At 39.1% G+C, this 19292-nt stretch overlaps 1 protein-coding gene across 1 annotated transcript in view; it reads left to right on the forward strand.

The window, feature by feature from the left end:
* Positions 1 to 18987, forward strand: part of VWC2L (von Willebrand factor C domain containing 2 like) — a 147525-nt gene extending 128538 nt beyond the window's left edge. The window contains exon 3 of the mRNA XM_077748526.1: positions 18839 to 18987. Within this exon, the coding sequence (XP_077604652.1) occupies positions 18839 to 18987 (149 nt within the window). The remainder of the gene's footprint in view (positions 1 to 18838) is intronic.
* Positions 18988 to 19292: the final 305 nt, after the last annotated feature.

Below are 19292 nucleotides of genomic sequence, written 5' to 3' on the forward strand. Positions count from 1 at the left end.
TCTTGTTGTCAGCAAACTGCTTCCTTCCTTCACAGCAAAATGGGATCCTTTTAACCCCTTCCTCTTCCAACATTAAGAAACGTACCTGTCCTTATTTTTACATCTTGTAGTCCTTATTTTCCTATCTCAAGAGAGTTTTCTTTCTCCTAAAAAGGCAGATTCTGCTTTAGGAAGTCTGGGTGGGGCCTGACATTGCTCATTTTTTTTTTTTATTTCTTTAATTTACATCCAGGTCAGTTAGCATGTAGTGCAGCAATGATTTCAGGAGTAGATCCCTTAATGCCCCTCACCCAGTTAGCCAATCCCTTCTCCCACAATCCCTCTAGTAAGCCTCTTCTCCATATTTAAGAGTCTATTATGTTTTGTCCCCCTCCCTGTTTTTATATTATTTTTGCTTCCCTTCCCTTACATTCATCTGTTTTGTATCTTAAATTCGTCATATGAGTGAAGTCATACGGTATTTGTCTTTCTCTGACCAATTTTACTTAGCATAATGCCCTCTAGTTCCATCCACGTAGTTGCAAATGGCAAGGTTTCATTCTTTTTGATTGCTGAGTAATACTCCATCATATATATTTACCACATCTTCTTTATTCATTCATCCATCGATGGACATTTGAGCTCTTTCCATACTTTGGCTATCGTTGATAGTGCTGCTATAAACATTGGGGTGCATGTGCCTGGACAATGACATGCAGAAAAATGAACCTATGCTCATTTCTAACAAGTTTCCTGGTGATGCCTCTGTTGCCAGTCCTAAGATCATGGCATTTTATTTTATTTTTATTGAAGTGTATTTGACAGGGGCAACTGGGTGGCTCAGTTGGTTAAGCATCTGACTTCGGCTCAGATCATGATCTTGTGGTTCATGGGTTCAAACCCTGCACTGGGTTCTGTGATAACAGCTCAGACCCTGGAGCCTGTTTCAGATTCTATGTCTCCCTCTCTCTGCCCCTCCACCACTCATGCTCTGTCTCTGTCTCAAAAGTAAACAAACTATAAAAAATATTTTAAGTATATTTGACATACATCATTTTCAGGTGTACAACACAGTGATTTGACATTTATATACATTATGAAATCATCACATTAAATCTACTTACCATCTGTCACCATGCAAACTTAGTGCAATATTATTGACCATATAGTCCCTGTGCTTGTACTTTACATCCCCATGACTTATTTATTTTAAAACTGTAAGTTTGTACCTCCTAATTCCCTTCACCTATGTCATGCATTCTGTCACTCCACTCCCTTCTGGAAATCATGAGATCGTTCTCTGTATTTATGACTGTTTCTGAATTCGGTTTTGGTTTGGTTTTGGTCTGTTCTTTTGTTTAGATTCTACATAAAAGTATACAGTATTTGTCTTTCTCTGACTTATTTCACTTAGCATAATCTCCTCTACATCCATCTGTGTTGTTGCATCTCAATAAATGCAAAAAGAAAAAAAAAGCATTTATGAAATGCAACATCCATTTATGATAAAAGCCATTGCCACTTTACTTTAACAAGCCCCAGAATTCATTTCCTGAATTCACACCTATCACTTTCTCTTCTGCAGACCTGCAATCTTTCCTTCACTGTGGCTTCTTTCTTCTCAGCCTATAGATATAGGTACATCTCCCTGATCTTAAATAAAAATCATAAATCAAAAATATAAGACCTCAAATCGATTTAATGAATAAATTTCAGCCCAATAAGTTCTTCCTCTTGTCACATAGCCCACATCTCAATTTCTCTTCAAAACAAGGCTTCCTGGGGGCACCTGGGTGGCTCAGTCAGTTACGTGTCTGACTCTTGACTTCAGCTCAGGTCATGATCTCATGGTTCTAACTTTGAGCCCCTTGTCAGGCTCATACTGGGTACAGAGCCTGCTTAAGATTCTCTCTCTCTCTTCCTCTGCCCCTCCCCCACTTACTCACACTCTGTATAAAATAAAGTAGTAAATAAAATAAAATAATAAAATAACAAGACTTTCTGAATATGTAGTCTATTTTTGTTTTCCGTGTGTCATTTTTAAACCTGCTGACATCCAGCTTCCTCCGCACAAGGACATAGAAATTGATTTGGCCTCGGCCATCCAGGACCTGCTGGATTCTAAATATAATGTATATATTCAACACATTTCATTCCACATCCCAGCAGCACTTGACTCTTTATTATATCCTTCTTCTCGGCCAACTTCCTTTAGAGTCATTCATTCCAGACCCCTTCTCAGGGGTCCATTCCTCTACCCATGATTTAAATTTGAGTTCCTTGGGGTTCTGTCAATAGCAACCTTCCCATTATTTATTCTCTCTCTTATTAGAGGCCACTTCCCTGGATTCAGTCACCATTTATATCTTGAAAATGCCTAAATTGGTGCTTCCAGTTTGAATATCACCCTTGATATCTCAACCCCTATATCCCACTGCTTACTCCAGCTTCTAAAGACATTTAAATCTCAGTATTCTAGAACTGAACTCCAGACCTTACCTATTCTGTATTACTCCTGTCAGTGAAAGATACCACCTACTATCCACACATCAGCAAGAACTATAAACATTTTATGTCCTTCCTCTTCCATACAACCTACATTCATATTCTATCAATTCTACTTTATTTAATATCACCTCAGCTCATCCTCTCTTCTCAATTCCTATTATCACTGGTTCATTGTGGGTCTTTCCCATTTCTTTCCTGGAATAATAACTGATTTTGCTCCCTCCAGCCTGGGTGCCTTCCAACACTAGAACATTCTGGCTCTAGCATAAACATAATGATGCTACTCCACCGCTGAAAAATCCTTTAGTAGCAGCAAAATGCTTTTAACAGTGAATGCCATTCTACTCAGTGTGGCTTACAAGGCTACTCTTCCAGCCTCAGCTCCCTATACTCTTACTGGTTACCCTAAGCTTCAGCTACATAGAATCCTTTTTTTTTTTCCCAATGAATCATAACCCATTCTTGCTCATTCCACTAACTTAGCTTGCACTATCCTTTCTTCTCCACCACTGTCACCTTGATCCTTCACCAAACTATTTCCTGGTCTCCCCACAAGATCCACTCAGTCTTCACATCTTCCAGGAAGACTTCTTTGTCCGCAGTTTTGATTAGGTCCCTCCTCCATTCTCCTATAAAGTCCTATTTCTGTGTACTTGCCTCACTTCTGCTGGAGTGGAAGCTCATTGAGAGCTGGGAAGTGGTCTTATTATCACTATATCTTCACTGATTTGTACATAGGTAGCCTTCAACAAATGCTCATGAATAAATGAATAAACTACCCTTAATAACTGATATCTAGCCATTGGTAATTCCTGGGAAGGCAGCAGACTTGGGGATATCTTTGAGATGACATGGCCACATTTGTACCTTACAGGAACTCTCTGGATCCTTCTTCTCCCTACCCTCCCCACTTCTAAATGTTTCCTTTAAATTCAAAGAAAATTTATTTGTGCAGGCAAGAATAAAATCAAGATTTCTAGACTCCCCAGGGTTGGGGGTGGGCAGGACTTAAGTCTATAATAGTAACTTATTTATTTGCTTGTTAGGGCATGAAACTATTTTCCTATTTTCAGAAAACTCAATGGGCTCTTCAGTGATATTTTTTCTACATAGACCCTAATTTTCCTACCTGGAAATAAGTATTTGTGTCTAATGTCCATTTATGTTTATGATACAAGGCCAGGGTCCCGATGCATAATCTGAATGACCATACAAAATGTTTTCTCAAAGACAAAATTGCACCTCTGAAGGTCTCTGTACATCAGCAAAGCAGAGAGTTCCTTCTAAAGTTCAGTTTTGGAGGTTGTTTATTGTGCAGCAATTCAAGCTTGGGCCAAACTGATTGTTTTTCTGGCTTAAATTGCATTGTGGACCTCAAGGAAAAGAACATAAACAGTTGGCAAATTTACAGCCTTTAAACAAAATTGCCTTAACTTGAGGGGATTCCCTTAATATTGCTTATGATTTTTTTTTCTCTTTAAAGAACTTTCACATTTCACAGGAATTCAGAACATGAAATGGTGACACACAGAATATGTTTCTAGCTAAAGTTCTTATAAATAACAACACAATATCTTTTTAACATAAATTCTTTATGCATTGGATACCACAGCCAAAGTATAAGATTGGACCTGAAATGGGGCACCTGGGTGGCTAAATAGGTTAAGCATCTGACTTTGGCTCAGGTCATGATCTCTCAGTTCATGAGAGCAAGCCCTGTGTCAGCCTCTGTGCTGACAGCTCAGAGCCTGAAGCCTGCTTCAGATTCTGTCTTCCTCTGTCTCTGCTCTTCTCCTCTCTCTCTCTCTAAAAAAATAAACATTAAAAATTAAAAAAAAATAGAAAAGGGCCTGAAATGATAAATCTCATATAATGTTCATTTTCCATAAACACCATATGTAATTCTGTCAGCACACCTAGCATACTGTAATCTCAGGCCATGAATCCATACCAGGAGGACTTGCAGTAAATATAAAATAACCTAATTATTTGGGGAATAAGCTTTACTTCCCTTTGTTCTCCAACTTAAGTCCTTTGTCTACAGTTTCAACTACCCTCTTGTTAATATCTCCCATACCTTTGTTTCAGTCACCACAAGCCAGCCAAAATCCCAAAGCTAGAGAACAGCTAACACTTACTGAGTGCATACAATATACTGACTATTCTCCATAGTTTGTGTGTATTAACTCATGTAATAATCACAACAATCCCATCAGGTGGGTACTCTTACTGTTCCCAGGTCACAGATGAGGAAACAGAAGCACAGAGAGAATAAGTGACTCATCCAAGGTGACAGACTATTAAATCATGACTGCCTCCTTAGGGCACTCTTTCTCAATATTGATGAGTTCTCGTGGAGATGATCGCACAAATTGGTACCATTACAAAGTGTGGTCGCCATTCTCATCTGGACCTACACCTGTTCGATAATTTCATTGTTTCCCCAGTCAACGTCTTTATTCTCCCAAAAGCCTGCAGCAACTCCTCCCTTTCCTCACTTTCTCCCTCCACTCAGCAGATTAGTGCCCTCCTTCTTCCCAGAGGAAATAGAAATTACCAGATAGAAACCCCTTCAAGCCTCTTATTGCCTATTATGATGGAAGAGGTTCCCCATCTGCCATCTAAGAACACAGAATTCCACGTTCTCTAGCTTTCTCAGACACTCTGTTCTATCAAGTATTCTCCCCATCCTGCCAACACTGCTTTTTTTTTTAATATTTAACCTCACCCCTCTATTTCTTTTCCACCAGCATTTAAACATATTTATCTCTTTCACCTTAAATATTCCTCCTCAGCCTTGCCCTCATACAGCACTGACTGGACTTTATGTCTATACCCCCCTTACTGCCCACCCATTCCTCAGCTTTCGTCAGCCTAGAATTTACCTTCACTACTCCACAGAAATGGCTCTTAGGAGTCACCAATAAACATATCTCTGTTCATATATCAGTTGCCATCTCAACAGCATTTGACACTTCTGTCATCTATCCTACCAGAAATATGTCCTTTCCTTTGTTTCTTTGATACCACATACTACTCCTTTTTCTCCTTCCTCTTTGAAGACTTAAGTCACACTGGTTGGTTCCAACTCTTCTGTCTGCTTCTTAAGTGATAATGGTGTCCCAGGCTCTCTTGTTGAGCTGTACTAAGCTCCAGGCAAACCACACCTACTCCCCTGGCTTCAATTACCATTCATTTGCCAGAAACTCCCAATTCTCTCTGCCCAGCTCAATCAGTTCTGTTCTGCTATTCATCTCCATTGAAATGATTCATAATTCATGTTTCTGACATTAACTACATTCTCCTTCCCCCAAATCCTAGTCATTCATCAGTGTCCCATAACCTTGCTTAAATCATCTTCTACTTTATTTCACATATTTGATCTACCACCAAATCATGTTGATTGGACCTCCTACATAGTGTTCAAACTCACTCATTACTATTTCCAGGGCCACTGCCCTAGTCTACACCATGATTATCTTTGCCTGGACTAATTCAAGAATTGACTAAATTGGTCTACTTTTTGCAATATGGCCCTCACCTCTGCTCAACTCATTATCTCCATTAAAGCCAGTATATTCTATTTAAAAAGTAAGTCTGGTGATGTCATGGTTTTGATTGCCCTTTAGATGCAATCCAAAATCCAAAATATAGATTTTAAAAAAAAAACGCTAAGAACTACCTCCTACCTATACCTCTATTTTATCCTTAGTCCACCTTCCACCGACTCTCTACTCTGCAGAGTCTCAAATGCTTTCCTGTGGGCCAAGCTGTTATTGCACTTAGGAGCTTCTTTGTCCCTACCTCCCATTATCACCCATCATTTCCTGAAGGCACCCTTCTCTGACTTCTAGACTAGATTAAATCCACTTAGTATGTGTATTCTTTTATTTTCCATAAACTTTATCCCCTTATTTGTACTCAATATCTACTTTTGCCATAGGCATATGGGAAGGAAATACGTTTGCCCAGAGGACATTGTATTTCCAGACTAAAATATTCCTAGACTCATTATACAGTTTGTGGACTATTTATTTTTACCAATCTTGTCTTCATTTTTGTGTCACATTTATTCGCTATCTAGATGGACATTAAGGAAAATGTAATTTTGTTACTTAAATTACCCATGGCATATCTAATAATACATCACTATGAAAATCACGGAAATGTCAGTAGGGCATCTTTGGTCATATAATCCAACAATGAAATAATCTGCCCATCACCTTTTTTTTTTTTTTCCAGTTGCAAGGCATTTCATGTCTTTGAACATAGAGAATGAAAATGGAAAGTTTTTTCTATCTCCATCATGAAGTGGTGTGCTTGTGTGTGCGTGCATGCATGCACATTTGCATGCATGTGTGTCTGCGTGTGTGTGGTGATGCCCACTTTGTTGGTAAGCATACCCATTGTCTTACGTCCCTCTCCCCAGTGAGGATGTGGCTTCCATTTTAGTGTGTTCACTCAAGCATATTATTTTAAGGAAATAAAAATAGGTTTTCAATTTTTTCATCAATGAAGGAGGCAGTTTTCAAAGATACTAAATTAGCTGTCAGAAGTAGAAAGTTTGTTGCTTAAAGAAATTTTCTATTTTTATATGAAAGTTAGACAAACTGTCATACAAGCTTTTCTAACCTGTTTCTATCTCAGAGATAAATATATACTATTTTCTTTTCAATAATAACCAACTTGTTTTTTGGAAACTGAGGTCATTAAAGGAGCCAAAATGGTTCTAAATGCCAAGTTTCACACATGACTCTTTGATTCTCAAAGCTGTCATATGGGTAAAAATCACACTTATCAACGAAACACAATAATGACAGCTCAGAGGCTATGCTGAAACTTGAAAGTAATTGAACCATTTAACCACCATTTACTTGCTCAGAATTTCTCCTCCGGAATGACCCCATTGCTAAAAGCCTATGTTGTTGTAGCATGATGAATTCATTGTTCTTTGAATAAACTCAGTCTATTTTGAGACATCTTCCAGACCTAAGACTAACTGTACTATCTTCCTGGTGTTCAAAAGTAAGGTTCTTTCTTATCCAAGCTCTGCCTTAGCCTAAAGTAATGGTTCTCAAATTTCAGTCTCCATTGGAATCACCTGAAATGCTTGCGAAAGCACAGATTGTGAGGTCCATAGCCAGAGGCTCTGATTCAGCCAGTGTCTAGTGGGTCCGGAGAATTTGCATTTCAAAGGTATTCTCAGTGATGCTGACGATCAAGGCCCACACTGAGCATCCGTCCTAAAGATATGCCCTTATCCACAAAACCCAGCATTCTTTCCTACCAGATTACATAAAGATTTCCTCTGGGCCATTAGGGACAGCTCCTTATCCTTTCTTAATTCCCTGTTGCTGTTACTGATAGAAATATGAAAGTCATAATTTTAAAAAATGTTTTAAATGTTTTATTTGTTTCTGAGAGAGAGAGAGAGAGGCAGCGTGAGCAGGGGAGGATCAGAGAGAGAGGGAGATACAGAATCTGAAGAAGGCTCCAGGCTCTGAGCTAGCTGTCAGCACAGAGCCTGACACAGGACTCGAACCCACGAACCATGAGATCATGACCTGAGCTGAGGTCAGACACTTAGCCGACTGAGCCACCCAGACGCCCCCACATGTGTAATTTTAAATGTCCTAAATTTAATCTCAAATTTAAGCAATTTTTAATTACACTTTTTAAATTAGCCACTTTAGAAAACTAAAACAGGGACGAAATAATATCTTTTATTGAACCAAATATACCTCAAATATTTTCATCCAACATGTAATCGACATAAAAAATATTAATGAGCTATTGCATGGTTTTGGGGGGAAGGGATTATTTTTATTTTAGAGAGAGAGAGAGAGAGCATGTATGAGTGGGGGAGGAAGGGGAGAGTGAAGGAGAGAAAGAAAAAGAGAATCTTAAGCAGGCTCCACGCTCCGCATGGAGCCCTATGCAGGGCTGGATCCCAGGACCTGGGGATCATGACCTGAGCCAAATCCAACAGACTGAGCTATCCAGGTGCCTCATTTACTTCTTACACTTACAGCACATCTTATTTTGGACTAGGGACTGTTCCAATGTCTCATAGGCAGACATGGCTAGTGGCTACTGTAGTACACAGCATAACCATAAAGCTTTAGATTCAAGAAAAGGAATATTAAAAGTCCTGTTTGGTCTGTCCTTTTTATGACATTCACTACATTTCCTCACTTGATAGACCTGATTGTCTGATGCATTATCAATTTAATAAAAGGAACCATTACATCATCAAGTGTACACATTGATTTTAAAATGCATGCTAATGTAAGAACTCTGTTTTATACATAGAACCATGATGTACTTGCACATATCATGATGTACTTTTCTCCTGACACTGCCCTGTTCATCTCCCTCTCCCCACCATTAGCAATCCCTCTCTCCAGCAAGATAATCCATGTTAATCATTTAGTATTGATATTTCTTTAGCTTTCCTCTACCTACTTATAATTCTGTACAAGCATACAAACAGAAGTATATCTCTATTTGTTTTATTAAAACAGGATATTGTACCCATATCTCTGTATAATCTCTTTCTTATTCAGTTACAACTCATGAAAATCTCTCCAATTGAAACTGGATGTTTTAATTCATTATTTTCAATGGGTACTGAAGGCATTGGAGAAGCACACATAATTTATTCAACATGTCCCTTATCGGTGGCCATTTAAACTCATCCTGTTTTTGTTTTCAAGAAAAATACTTTCAAAGACTCAATAGATAGTTGGGTGGAAGGGTGAACAGGAAGGTAATTCAGATATTTAAATATACTCTCCCTTTTACACTGTAGTCTTTGTTAGCCTTTAACTTAGACTTTCTCCCACCATATCTGGGCATTTCTAACAAGCAAAACCAGTCATCATTAATTGACAAAACAAACCATTTTAAGTAATTTTTCTAATGAATCCTTCCACAGTTAACAGCTGGTTCAGTCTAATAGATCTCCCTTTAATTCTTCCCAGTGATGCTCCTTATACGTGTTCTTTTCACCTGCCTAGCTTCCCGGAAAATAGTCAACAAGTCTGAAGAAAACCCACATAGAAATGATTTTACTGTTATATGCTTATTTACCTTGTGAAAAAATATTAATTGGCATTAATAAGATTAATTTTGTCACCAATGTTCTTATTTTTTTAAATTAGACTAGAAATCAAAGAGCCTAGAATCCATATCCTGCCCAAAGTAGCCTATATTGTGATTCAGATAATAATAATAGTCAGAATGATAAATAGCAACAATTAGCATTTACTGCAGGTTCATATGTGACAGGCACCTGCTCTAAGTCTTTTAATGTATTAATTCATTTGCTTTTTTAAAATCTCTGCAAGGTAGGTATTCTTATTTAAATATTATTTCCATTTTACAGCTGGGAACACTGAGATGATATCTCTAGTAAATGGCAGAAACATGGTTGAAACATAGAGGGTATGCCTCCAGAATCCTAATCTCCTCACCTAGTAAATTCATAGTAAATCACCTCATCCCCTCTCTCCTTGAAACTCAGTGCCCTCTGCTATAAAATGGGTACAGTAATACCTCTTCTTCCTAACTTTAGGATTGTGGAGAGAAAAATATGAAAGTGACCTGAAAACCACTGAAAGCTCTCACAAGGGGAGGGAGTCTTATTGTAGCTTGGAAAACTGGGTAGGATTATTTTATCATTTGAAGCTAAAAACGAGCCGATAAAGTGTTCTGTATAACAGCAAATTAAACCATGTTCTAACCATACATCCTTATGAAGGTGACACAGGACATATGTGTCCCACTAATGCAGAATGTGAACTGCTTCTGATTCTCTCAGCCTGCAGATTTTTCTGAAATTAGAGAAAGAGCAGTCAACCTTTATCCCTATTGTGTAGCCTGACCATGTCCTTCCTCTCTCCACTCTGCACCTTGCATTTTACTTAATTGGAGCCCAAGCCTATAAATCTTACATACTTAAGGGCCAGAAAACTCTCTGGAGCTCTCATACTGAAATTTGTGTGGGAGTTCAGCAATATTGAATTTTCAAATAAAATGATTAACAGGCACCTCTAGGGCAGCCTCGGAGAAAACAATCTTTCCTCAATCTTGCCACCTTAATCTGAGGAAGCTTTTTGTTCTGAGGTTTAATAAAATGGTTGTGAGGTAATGTAGGGATGGGTGATGAAAAGCAGGCTGAGAAGGGCCTGGATTCTCTGGGCTGGAAGTTCCCTTCAGTAACTTCTGTCTGTCCAGACCTGACGAGACCACTGGGACATGTTACTGGGGAGGTTTCAGTCACTTAAATCTTAACTGCTATGGGCTCTCATTACTGATTTTTTTTTTACAAACATTTTCTCCAAGATTTTAATAGTTGGAAATGGGTGTACCTGATCAGAAAGCCTATTTGCTTTTCCGTAGCATAACAACATCTATCAGACTTCATGAAGCAGAGAATTAAAATCAGTTGAAAGGAAGAACATAATCCAATCCAATTGTACCCCCAGACTGAGGCCTGCAAGCCTAGTATTTGCTGAAACAATGATTTAGATGCCCTGCCAAATAAATATAGGATGTTTATAGCCTTACACAATAGGGATCTGCCTCATTTATGCAGCAGGAAGATCATTTACAACCAATTTCTAAAAGACACCAAGTGTCAATAATAAATTTTCAAATCAAGGCCAGAAATTTCAATACTCAAAAGGGGACTATTAAGCAATATGAAGTTGTTGTCAGAAAAAGGATTTTCAGGGACACCATACCAATTTATAATCTGGAAGCATTTATAAAGTAGTCATGAGCAGCTTGGTTTTCGTAGTCACTGGGAAGGAAGAGGCTTGGCTGTAAAGTGGATCTGGGTCGACAAGCAACAAGAACAGGGCATCTCCTACTGAGACATCTCAGTGCCAGGCTGGCTGCCCTCCAAGATGATCGCTAGAACCATGCTGTCTTCTCAGCCAGATCTGCTTCTAGGGAGCAATTCCCACTTTGTGGTTATGAAGAAGAGGTTGTATAAAGCTGCTGGAGGGGCCCACTTCTCTGCTCCATGTGGTTATTTCATAGCCAGATCCTCCCCTTTACATTCACCCTTTTGCCTATTCACCCCCTTACCTAAACACACACACACACACACACACACACACACACACACCTACCTGTCTCTCTTTCTCTCTCTATCCTTCCCTACCGCGCCCCCCCCTTCTCAAGAAACAGGAATTTAAATACCCTAGCCTTTCCCCTCTAATACATCCCACAACATCCCACGTGTGATTAAAACTTGGAGGAAGTGAAAAGCAGCTCACAGAAAAGATTCACTTCTGGGTTGGAACATGGCAACGTGGCTGTGTATCCCAGCTCCATCCCTTACTAGCTGTGTGCCTTTCTTGAAGTCACTTGCAACCTTTCTATGCTTCCTTGTCTCTCTTATTAAAAAACAACAACAACAAAATGGTAGTTCATGTGGGGAAGAAATAAGGTCATTCAGGAAAATTCTTAAGAAGCCAAAAAGTGTTAACTCCTGGAAGTCAGGAACAGAGAGCGTCTGATTATGACTGACACTAGCGGAAATAACAGTAAACATAAACAAAGACTCTCCTTAAGGAAAGCAGTCAATCAGGGGTCAGAATAGGAGAGCTGAAATGTAAGCTCTCCTGCCATGTGTTCTCTGCCCATTATCAAGTCCCTTAATCTCTGAGCTTTACTTCCCTCACCTGTGCAGTGATAACCACCTTACAGCCTTAGGGTGAATATGAAATAAAACATATATAAGCACACTCTGTAAACTATAAAGGATTTTCCCACTCTTGGTCTGGCCCTCAACTGGTCTTGTTTACTTTCTTCAGGGCATGATGGGAAATGGCCATGTTTGTTTCTGTGCTTTGTGTCCAATTCAGCCTACTTGAATATCAACTCCCTGAAGGCAGAAACTTTGTCTTATTAACAACTGTATCACTCATCGTTAGAGCAATCTTGTTCTGAATATTTAGTGTTCTGATGTTAGACAAGCATACTGGCAGCCAGCCCAGAAACAAACAGACAAACAAACTTGAAACAGGTGAAGTTTGCGCTCATTGACCTACCTCTCCTCATCCATCTTAGCATCAGAAATGAACAACTGCCTCTTTCCAATGACTGGGGAATCCTCTATACATACAGGAAGTCCACTTCTCCCTAGAGAAGCTACAACTCCCGTGGATGTTTTTGTTTCAGCTTCCTTTGCCGCTAAGGGACAGGCACTTGACTAAGCTCTATCTCCAGGCTTACCTGCTGCAGACTTCGAACTGTAAGCTAGTAATTTCAAGTGTGGGACCACGGTCTTCCTTCTGGCAGCTGTGGTGATGCTTCTAGCAGCATCCAGAGCCCTGGAGATACTGAGAGAGCAAGCTACTATATCTGCACCCAACGTGTGTTTTTACTCGGTCAAATCTGTAGCATGAGTTTGGCCCTTGATCCTGATTGTATTACCTCCAAGCTTCATTCTTTTTGGTGTTCTGGATATTCTCTATATACAGCTCCCTCTAATTAGTGCATTTGAAGTTTAAATTATCTAGAAATGGTTTTGTTGCTTGACAGATGGGATCCTCCTCTTCCCCCAAAGAGCCCACTGTCTCCATCAGATTGCATGTAATCCTGGTCCCCACATGGACTTGTAACTAAGCTGTCCTACTAGAAGTTACCCCTCCTTTCCACTCCTTCTCCCCTCCCCCCCCCNCTGGAGCATTTTCCCTTAGGACCTTACTTTGTATAGGGATAATATGATCAATGCACTTAAGCCAATGTGTTAATTGCTGACACTGATTTAATATAATTCCAGCATCTTAATAAAGATTTTTAACACCCCAAAGCAAAGGAGAAAGTAATGTGCTTTTACTGTTACCCAGTGCCAGGGCCTGTGAACATTTTACTCTTTGGCTGCTTGTTTACTCTTTGTCTGTTTGTTGGCTGCCTCCATCAAGACATATCATGTCTACTCTAACAATGGGTGCCCTATGGACCAATCATACAATGACACTGGTGCAGTTTTATTGAAGAATGTCTTTACTTCATGATTATGTACATATACATGCACAAGCATGCACATACACACACCTCTACTTAAAATACTTCATTGGCTTCCTATTGCCAAAATAATGTGAATTAGATTATAAAATTACTGAATACTTAACAATTGGCTCTTGCAAGCCAATATGAACCACCAGCTCCAGCACACAACTGTCTCCCTAGCCACATCTTACTACACACATCACTCTAACCTCACAGCTTTTTCTGCTTCTTCATTGAATCAGACTCTCTCTATAACTCAACCCAAACCAAATCTTCCCATGCACCCATAGACCAAGTTCTCTGTTACAACCTTCCACAGTTCTGTGATCTTCTTCTTTAGAACCTTATTTCAGGTTATGTATTTGTTCCTCCATGTAATCAATGTGACATTTAGCATTATAAGCAAGCATGGATCTGCAGAAGGTGCAATCAGAGCAGCAATAGACTTCCTTTTCTATATAGTTTCTATGTACCCTTTTATGCAGGAAATCTCAGAGCTTAGCAAGAAGGAGAACTTTAGTGGTGGAGCAAATCTGCTCAGTTCTTACAACCACAAATATAGCAGCATCTATTTTTTCCTGACTTCTTAGATTATTGAAGCTGTATGAAATCACTCTACACAGATGCCTCATAAGGCATCTCTGCAAAGCTGAAATGGGAAGATGGGGGGGAAAAGTTCTGCTGGAAAGACAGAGAGGCAAACACCCTATGCACCTTACCAGAGCACTAGAGCATGGTCTCCCTTAAGATTTCTTTTGAATAATTTCTACTGTGGAAAAGAAAACGTTTGCCAAAGTTTTTATTGTATAAGTGTGCAAATTAAGTATTTAATGAAGTACAGAATAATAAAGAAAATTATGCTTCATGGAAGATCTTTTACATGTAGAAGTATCCCTAGCCTGCTTTCCCTTCTTCCATCCCTGGTCCAGCTCCTAGTAAATTTTTGAATTTCATTGCCAATTTTAATCCATTTACAAAAATATGAATCCTTTCTGAGACTAAACCATATGAGGCCCCATTAGTATTTGGGTTACACAGTGCTTGCCTAAGGTCACATAGATAATCAATCATAGAACCACAATTTGAACCAGGACTCCTAAGTCATAGTCCACTTTCATTCTGTTTCTTATGTGGTCTACTTCTAGTACCAGTGGGAATTTCACCGCTGCCCAAAGGAAAACCAAAGCTTCACTCCTCAAGCATCTTGTTCATGGAAAATTTCTTTTAGTTGTTAACTTGTGTTTTCTGGAAAGTATTAGATTACATAATATAAAACCAATAAATCTGATGAATGTCTATAGAAAGACAGTCTCACTTATTTTTAACCATCAAGCTTCTTACCTCAGAGCATGCATCCTCAATACTAAAACCAACTGGACTTCTGAATTCTGATCAAAAGCTTAGGATATGGGTTACTGGAACCCAGCAATGTACTCCTAGATATTTGCCTGTTTTTGTGGGCAATTAAAAGAATTCTATAAATCAGAGAAATGTAAGTTCATATCCCTTTGATGCCACATTTTAGATATGTGAATTCAGCCAAGTTATTTTCTATCTCTGAGGCTCAAAGATAACACACCTTACATGGTTTATATGACTTAGGGTGAGAATGTGCACCTTAACATGGCTTATTGAAATAATTAAATGGCACAAACTCCTGGTATGAAGTGCTCAAGAAATTATCACTATGTCTTACCATTTATTGACAAAGATCTCTATACTAATATTACTAGGGCAAAGATTGATATATATGTAAGGTCTGATATATTAGTTCAGAAAATAACTTTGCTTCCATCATCTAACTAGATAGTTCATACTATTTAGTTAAATAAAGATATACTGAGTTTTGAATACGCGCCAAACACAACATGAAGCCTGACCACAAGAAATGACAAGTATTCATTCAGTTCCTATTTTTTTAAGTTTATTGTATTTATTTGGAGACAAAGTATGAGTGTGGAGGGGCTGAGGGGGGGGGAGAGAGAGAGAATCCCAAGCAGGCTCTGAACTATTAATGCAGAGCCTATTGTGGGGCTCGAACTCAAGAACCATGAGACCATGATCTGAGCTGCTGAAATTGGACACTTAATTGACTCAGCCACCCAGGTGCCCCTTCAGTTCCTGTTTTTAAGGAGCTGACAGTTTCAAACCTATCTGACACATGATAACTCCTGTGTTCTTAAAGATCTCACCACACAGTTGACAACTAGGTTCTCAGTTCTCTGAGCAATTCCTGTGTGTGTGTGTGTGTGTGTGTGTGTGTGTGTTTCCAATTCTTTGAGAATCAATTCATCTCCATCTCCTCTTATTGTAGGTGTCTGAAAAAGGAAAGAACAGTTGGGAAACCCCTTTTCATGTAATAAGCCTTAATTCCCAGAGAGTTATTGATTTATTCCTCTGTCTTCTCTTTTGAGATTAAATAATTCCAATCCCTTTAATCTTTACTCACAGGTTCTACCTGCCAACCTTCGGTTTAATCATTTTCTCTGCTTACCTCTGGAATCTCTCCAAGTCTTCTGCACTAAATATGTAGCTTTTGCCATTGAGTTTACTCTCCTAAGAAACTTATTCTTCCACATAAACCAAGAAAGAAAGAAAGCACCCTCCCCCCGAAATAAAGAGAATAAATAGAAAGATACATTTCTTATGTAAGGAACCCATACAGGACAATCATATGCTTAAAGCCAAGAAACATTTGCTGTCACTGGTATTAAGGAGAAAGGGACAAAACCAGAAGTTTCTAAATAGTGCCAGTCATTCTGCTTCACAATTACCTAAATTACTTTTAAGCAGGTAAGACTATTAACCACACACTTGAGGCTTTAGTTACACTGAAAGTTCTCAGAAGCATGCTAATAAAATCATTGTTAATGAGATCAAACAGGAATTTTTAATTCTGTAAAATACCTCTGGCCATCAAGTCGACCATCAAGGTGGTTATGTTATTTATAGGCAGTGATTTTGTTCAGTCCTGGCAAAGTGCAAAGGATCTTTCTTTGCATTCTGTCCATCACTATAAATTAATATTTTTTGAGCTGAGGAAGCAGCAAATTCTAAGGGGCTATTAAGAAATGATGTCGAGAGGCTGATCAAATACACACTGATCATAGTGTGACACCAACACATGCAGAAAGGAGCGGATAGGAAAACCAGAACTCTAGTAAAATATCTCTTCAAGACATGCACAGTGACTTGTCAGAAATCTTCTCACAAAAATCCTTCCCTGCTCTTTGCTCTTATTGTGCCATTGAGATGAACCTTCCCCCTGTGAGCCAATAGAATGCCTAAGCTCACTCTCACTCTCTCTTGCGCTCTCTCTCTCAAGAATCTACTGATAAGTTTCCAAATCCCCTCAAGAAACTGAAAAAACTCTTTACTAGATCATACTCTGCCTGTTTCAGGGATTAGGAAATAAACAAAACTATTTTTCCTTCCCCATCTGGAAAAGTTAGAAGTATACAATTGGGTGAGAAGAGTTGATTAGCAGTGGGAAGGTAGAGAGAAAAACCACTACTTCCCCAGGGGTGGTTGCAGGAAAACAGGTGGTAGCAGTAATCATGTTTGATTACTGAAGCTAGTTTCGCTGTGCCCCCATCCTGGCTGGCCTAGAACTGGCCAGGCTGAGAGAGGTCTGTCAACAATAGCCATGAGACAACCAACTACATTCTGAAAAAGCCTCCAGGCCAAGTTCTCTGCAGATTCCCTCTCTTCTGGGTCCAAAATAAATTAACAATTTCATGTGGAATTTTCCCATGGGAAGTGTAGCCTCAAAGACAGTTCGGTCTATCATCAAACAATGAGTTAAATCCTAAAACAGTAAGTGATCCTTAAATCAGCAGCAGTTAGGATGGCCATGAACTTATAACCACAGAATCATAGCAAGAAGCACTGTCATGGGTGATGGTTTGCTAACTGTTTAACTCCCAACTGATGATCCATTATATCCCTCTTACTCTTGCTGGTCGGTTCTCCATGAGAACGATGCACAGACATGTGCCTCAGGTGTTTGTCCAAGAGTGAAGGAAAGGCACAGGTACACAAAGGCCACTGGCAAATGTATGTACAACTGAAGTTTGGGAGCTCTAAACCAATGGACGATTAAAGCCATAGCGTATTAAATAGATTTGTGTTGACATAGATACATGGTAACTTCATAGCTACCATTTTTATAAAAGATTTCAATTATGACATGGTATGACAAATCACCCATGATTTCATTTATTTGGTGGTAAAGATAATCTTGTAAATTCTTACCAAGCAGTAAGAAAGTGAGAGTACTGATATCGATGTATGTTACTTTGCAGTGGTTATGGAAAGTGGCCAGTAATGCCAGGTTGATAAATCATGAGTAGACACAACTCCCTCTATCTAAATATGTACTTGGAAAACTTACACCAAATTTTTTTCAAAGAAACAGCAAGTTGCACTACCCCACTATAATACCCATTGCATCTTGGGAAGCAATTTTTATTCCATTTGACTTTGAAAAATACTATCACCGGTACTGAATACGGGCATTTGTACCTTAGGAAGAAAGGGAAAGTAAGGGAAAGAAGAGAAAAATAAGTAAAAAATTAAGACTGGTCGATTTTTAAAACATCCATCTCTACTAAGCAGGTGACATTTTCAGGAAGGCTTTTCTGAATCTGAAAAAGTAAAATAAAATTTCTGCTGACTTTCAAAAGCCAACCATTTGGGTCATTCTTGAAAAAAACAGCAGATTAAAGGAGCTCCATTTATAAAAATCAAATGAACCTCTAACAAAGGTTGTTTGGGACATGAATAAATCATCTGGTCATGAATTATTTATTGTTATCAAGAAATGAGCTGGGGATTCCAGGAACTGGACTTTGGGGAGGTACTGAAGCCAGTGAGTACTGAAGCCAATGAACTCAATGAATGAGTTCATTGGAAGTGAGAGGGCAGGCCACAGGGTACCATCATCTGAAGCAGGACACTGGAGTCTCAGGGGTTGCTTCTGCAGCATTGAGACCCCAGAGCATAACGCAACTAAAGTTTTATCCATAGAATCATACTTTAGAAAACTGCAGCACTCAGTAACAGACGGTAAGAATTTGTTGAGCACTGGATCTTTGTTGTTGTTTTTTAAATACACATGGGGAATATGAGCTGTTTACAAAAGCATAGAGGTTGAAAGTTGCATTTAAAGGAAACGGCTAGAAAGTACCTAAATAATAAACTATGAAGTGTAGTCTGGCCTACTCATTCGTGGCTTTGGGTTTGGCTTTTTGACGGGGGTTGGGAAGAGAAAACGGGAGCCACTCAGATTTAATCAACTAATCAACATCTATGTGTGTTCCAGGTCCAAACTGCTTTGCAGGAACTACAATAATCCCGGCTGGCATTGAAGTGAAAGTGGATGAATGTAACATCTGTCACTGTCACAACGGGGACTGGTGGAAGCCTGCTCAGTGTTCAAAACGTGAATGCCAAGGCAAGCAGACTGTGTAGAACAAATTCCCAACCGATGAGGAGTTCTTAGGAGAGGATGCTATGGCTTCCACACTGCACATGTTTGAAACAAAACAAAACAAACAAACAAACTCCTGCCAGCTACAACAGGGTCACCAGCAAAACCTTTTAGGGTTGACAAAAGTGAATATTTTACTAAGAGGAAATTTCTCTCTTTCTCTCTTGCTATATAAGATATATAGAGTATATAGCTATCTAAATCGCTTTTGTAATTATCCATGCTTGATGGTGACTTGATGACTGGATTTCTGAAACAAAAAGGAAGAAACAGCCTCGTACAGGCT

The sequence above is a fragment of the Crocuta crocuta genome, unplaced genomic scaffold (genome assembly GCF_008692635.1).
Source record: "Crocuta crocuta isolate KB4526 unplaced genomic scaffold, BGI_CrCroc_1.0 scaffold229, whole genome shotgun sequence".
Taxonomy (NCBI): domain Eukaryota; kingdom Metazoa; phylum Chordata; class Mammalia; order Carnivora; family Hyaenidae; genus Crocuta; species Crocuta crocuta.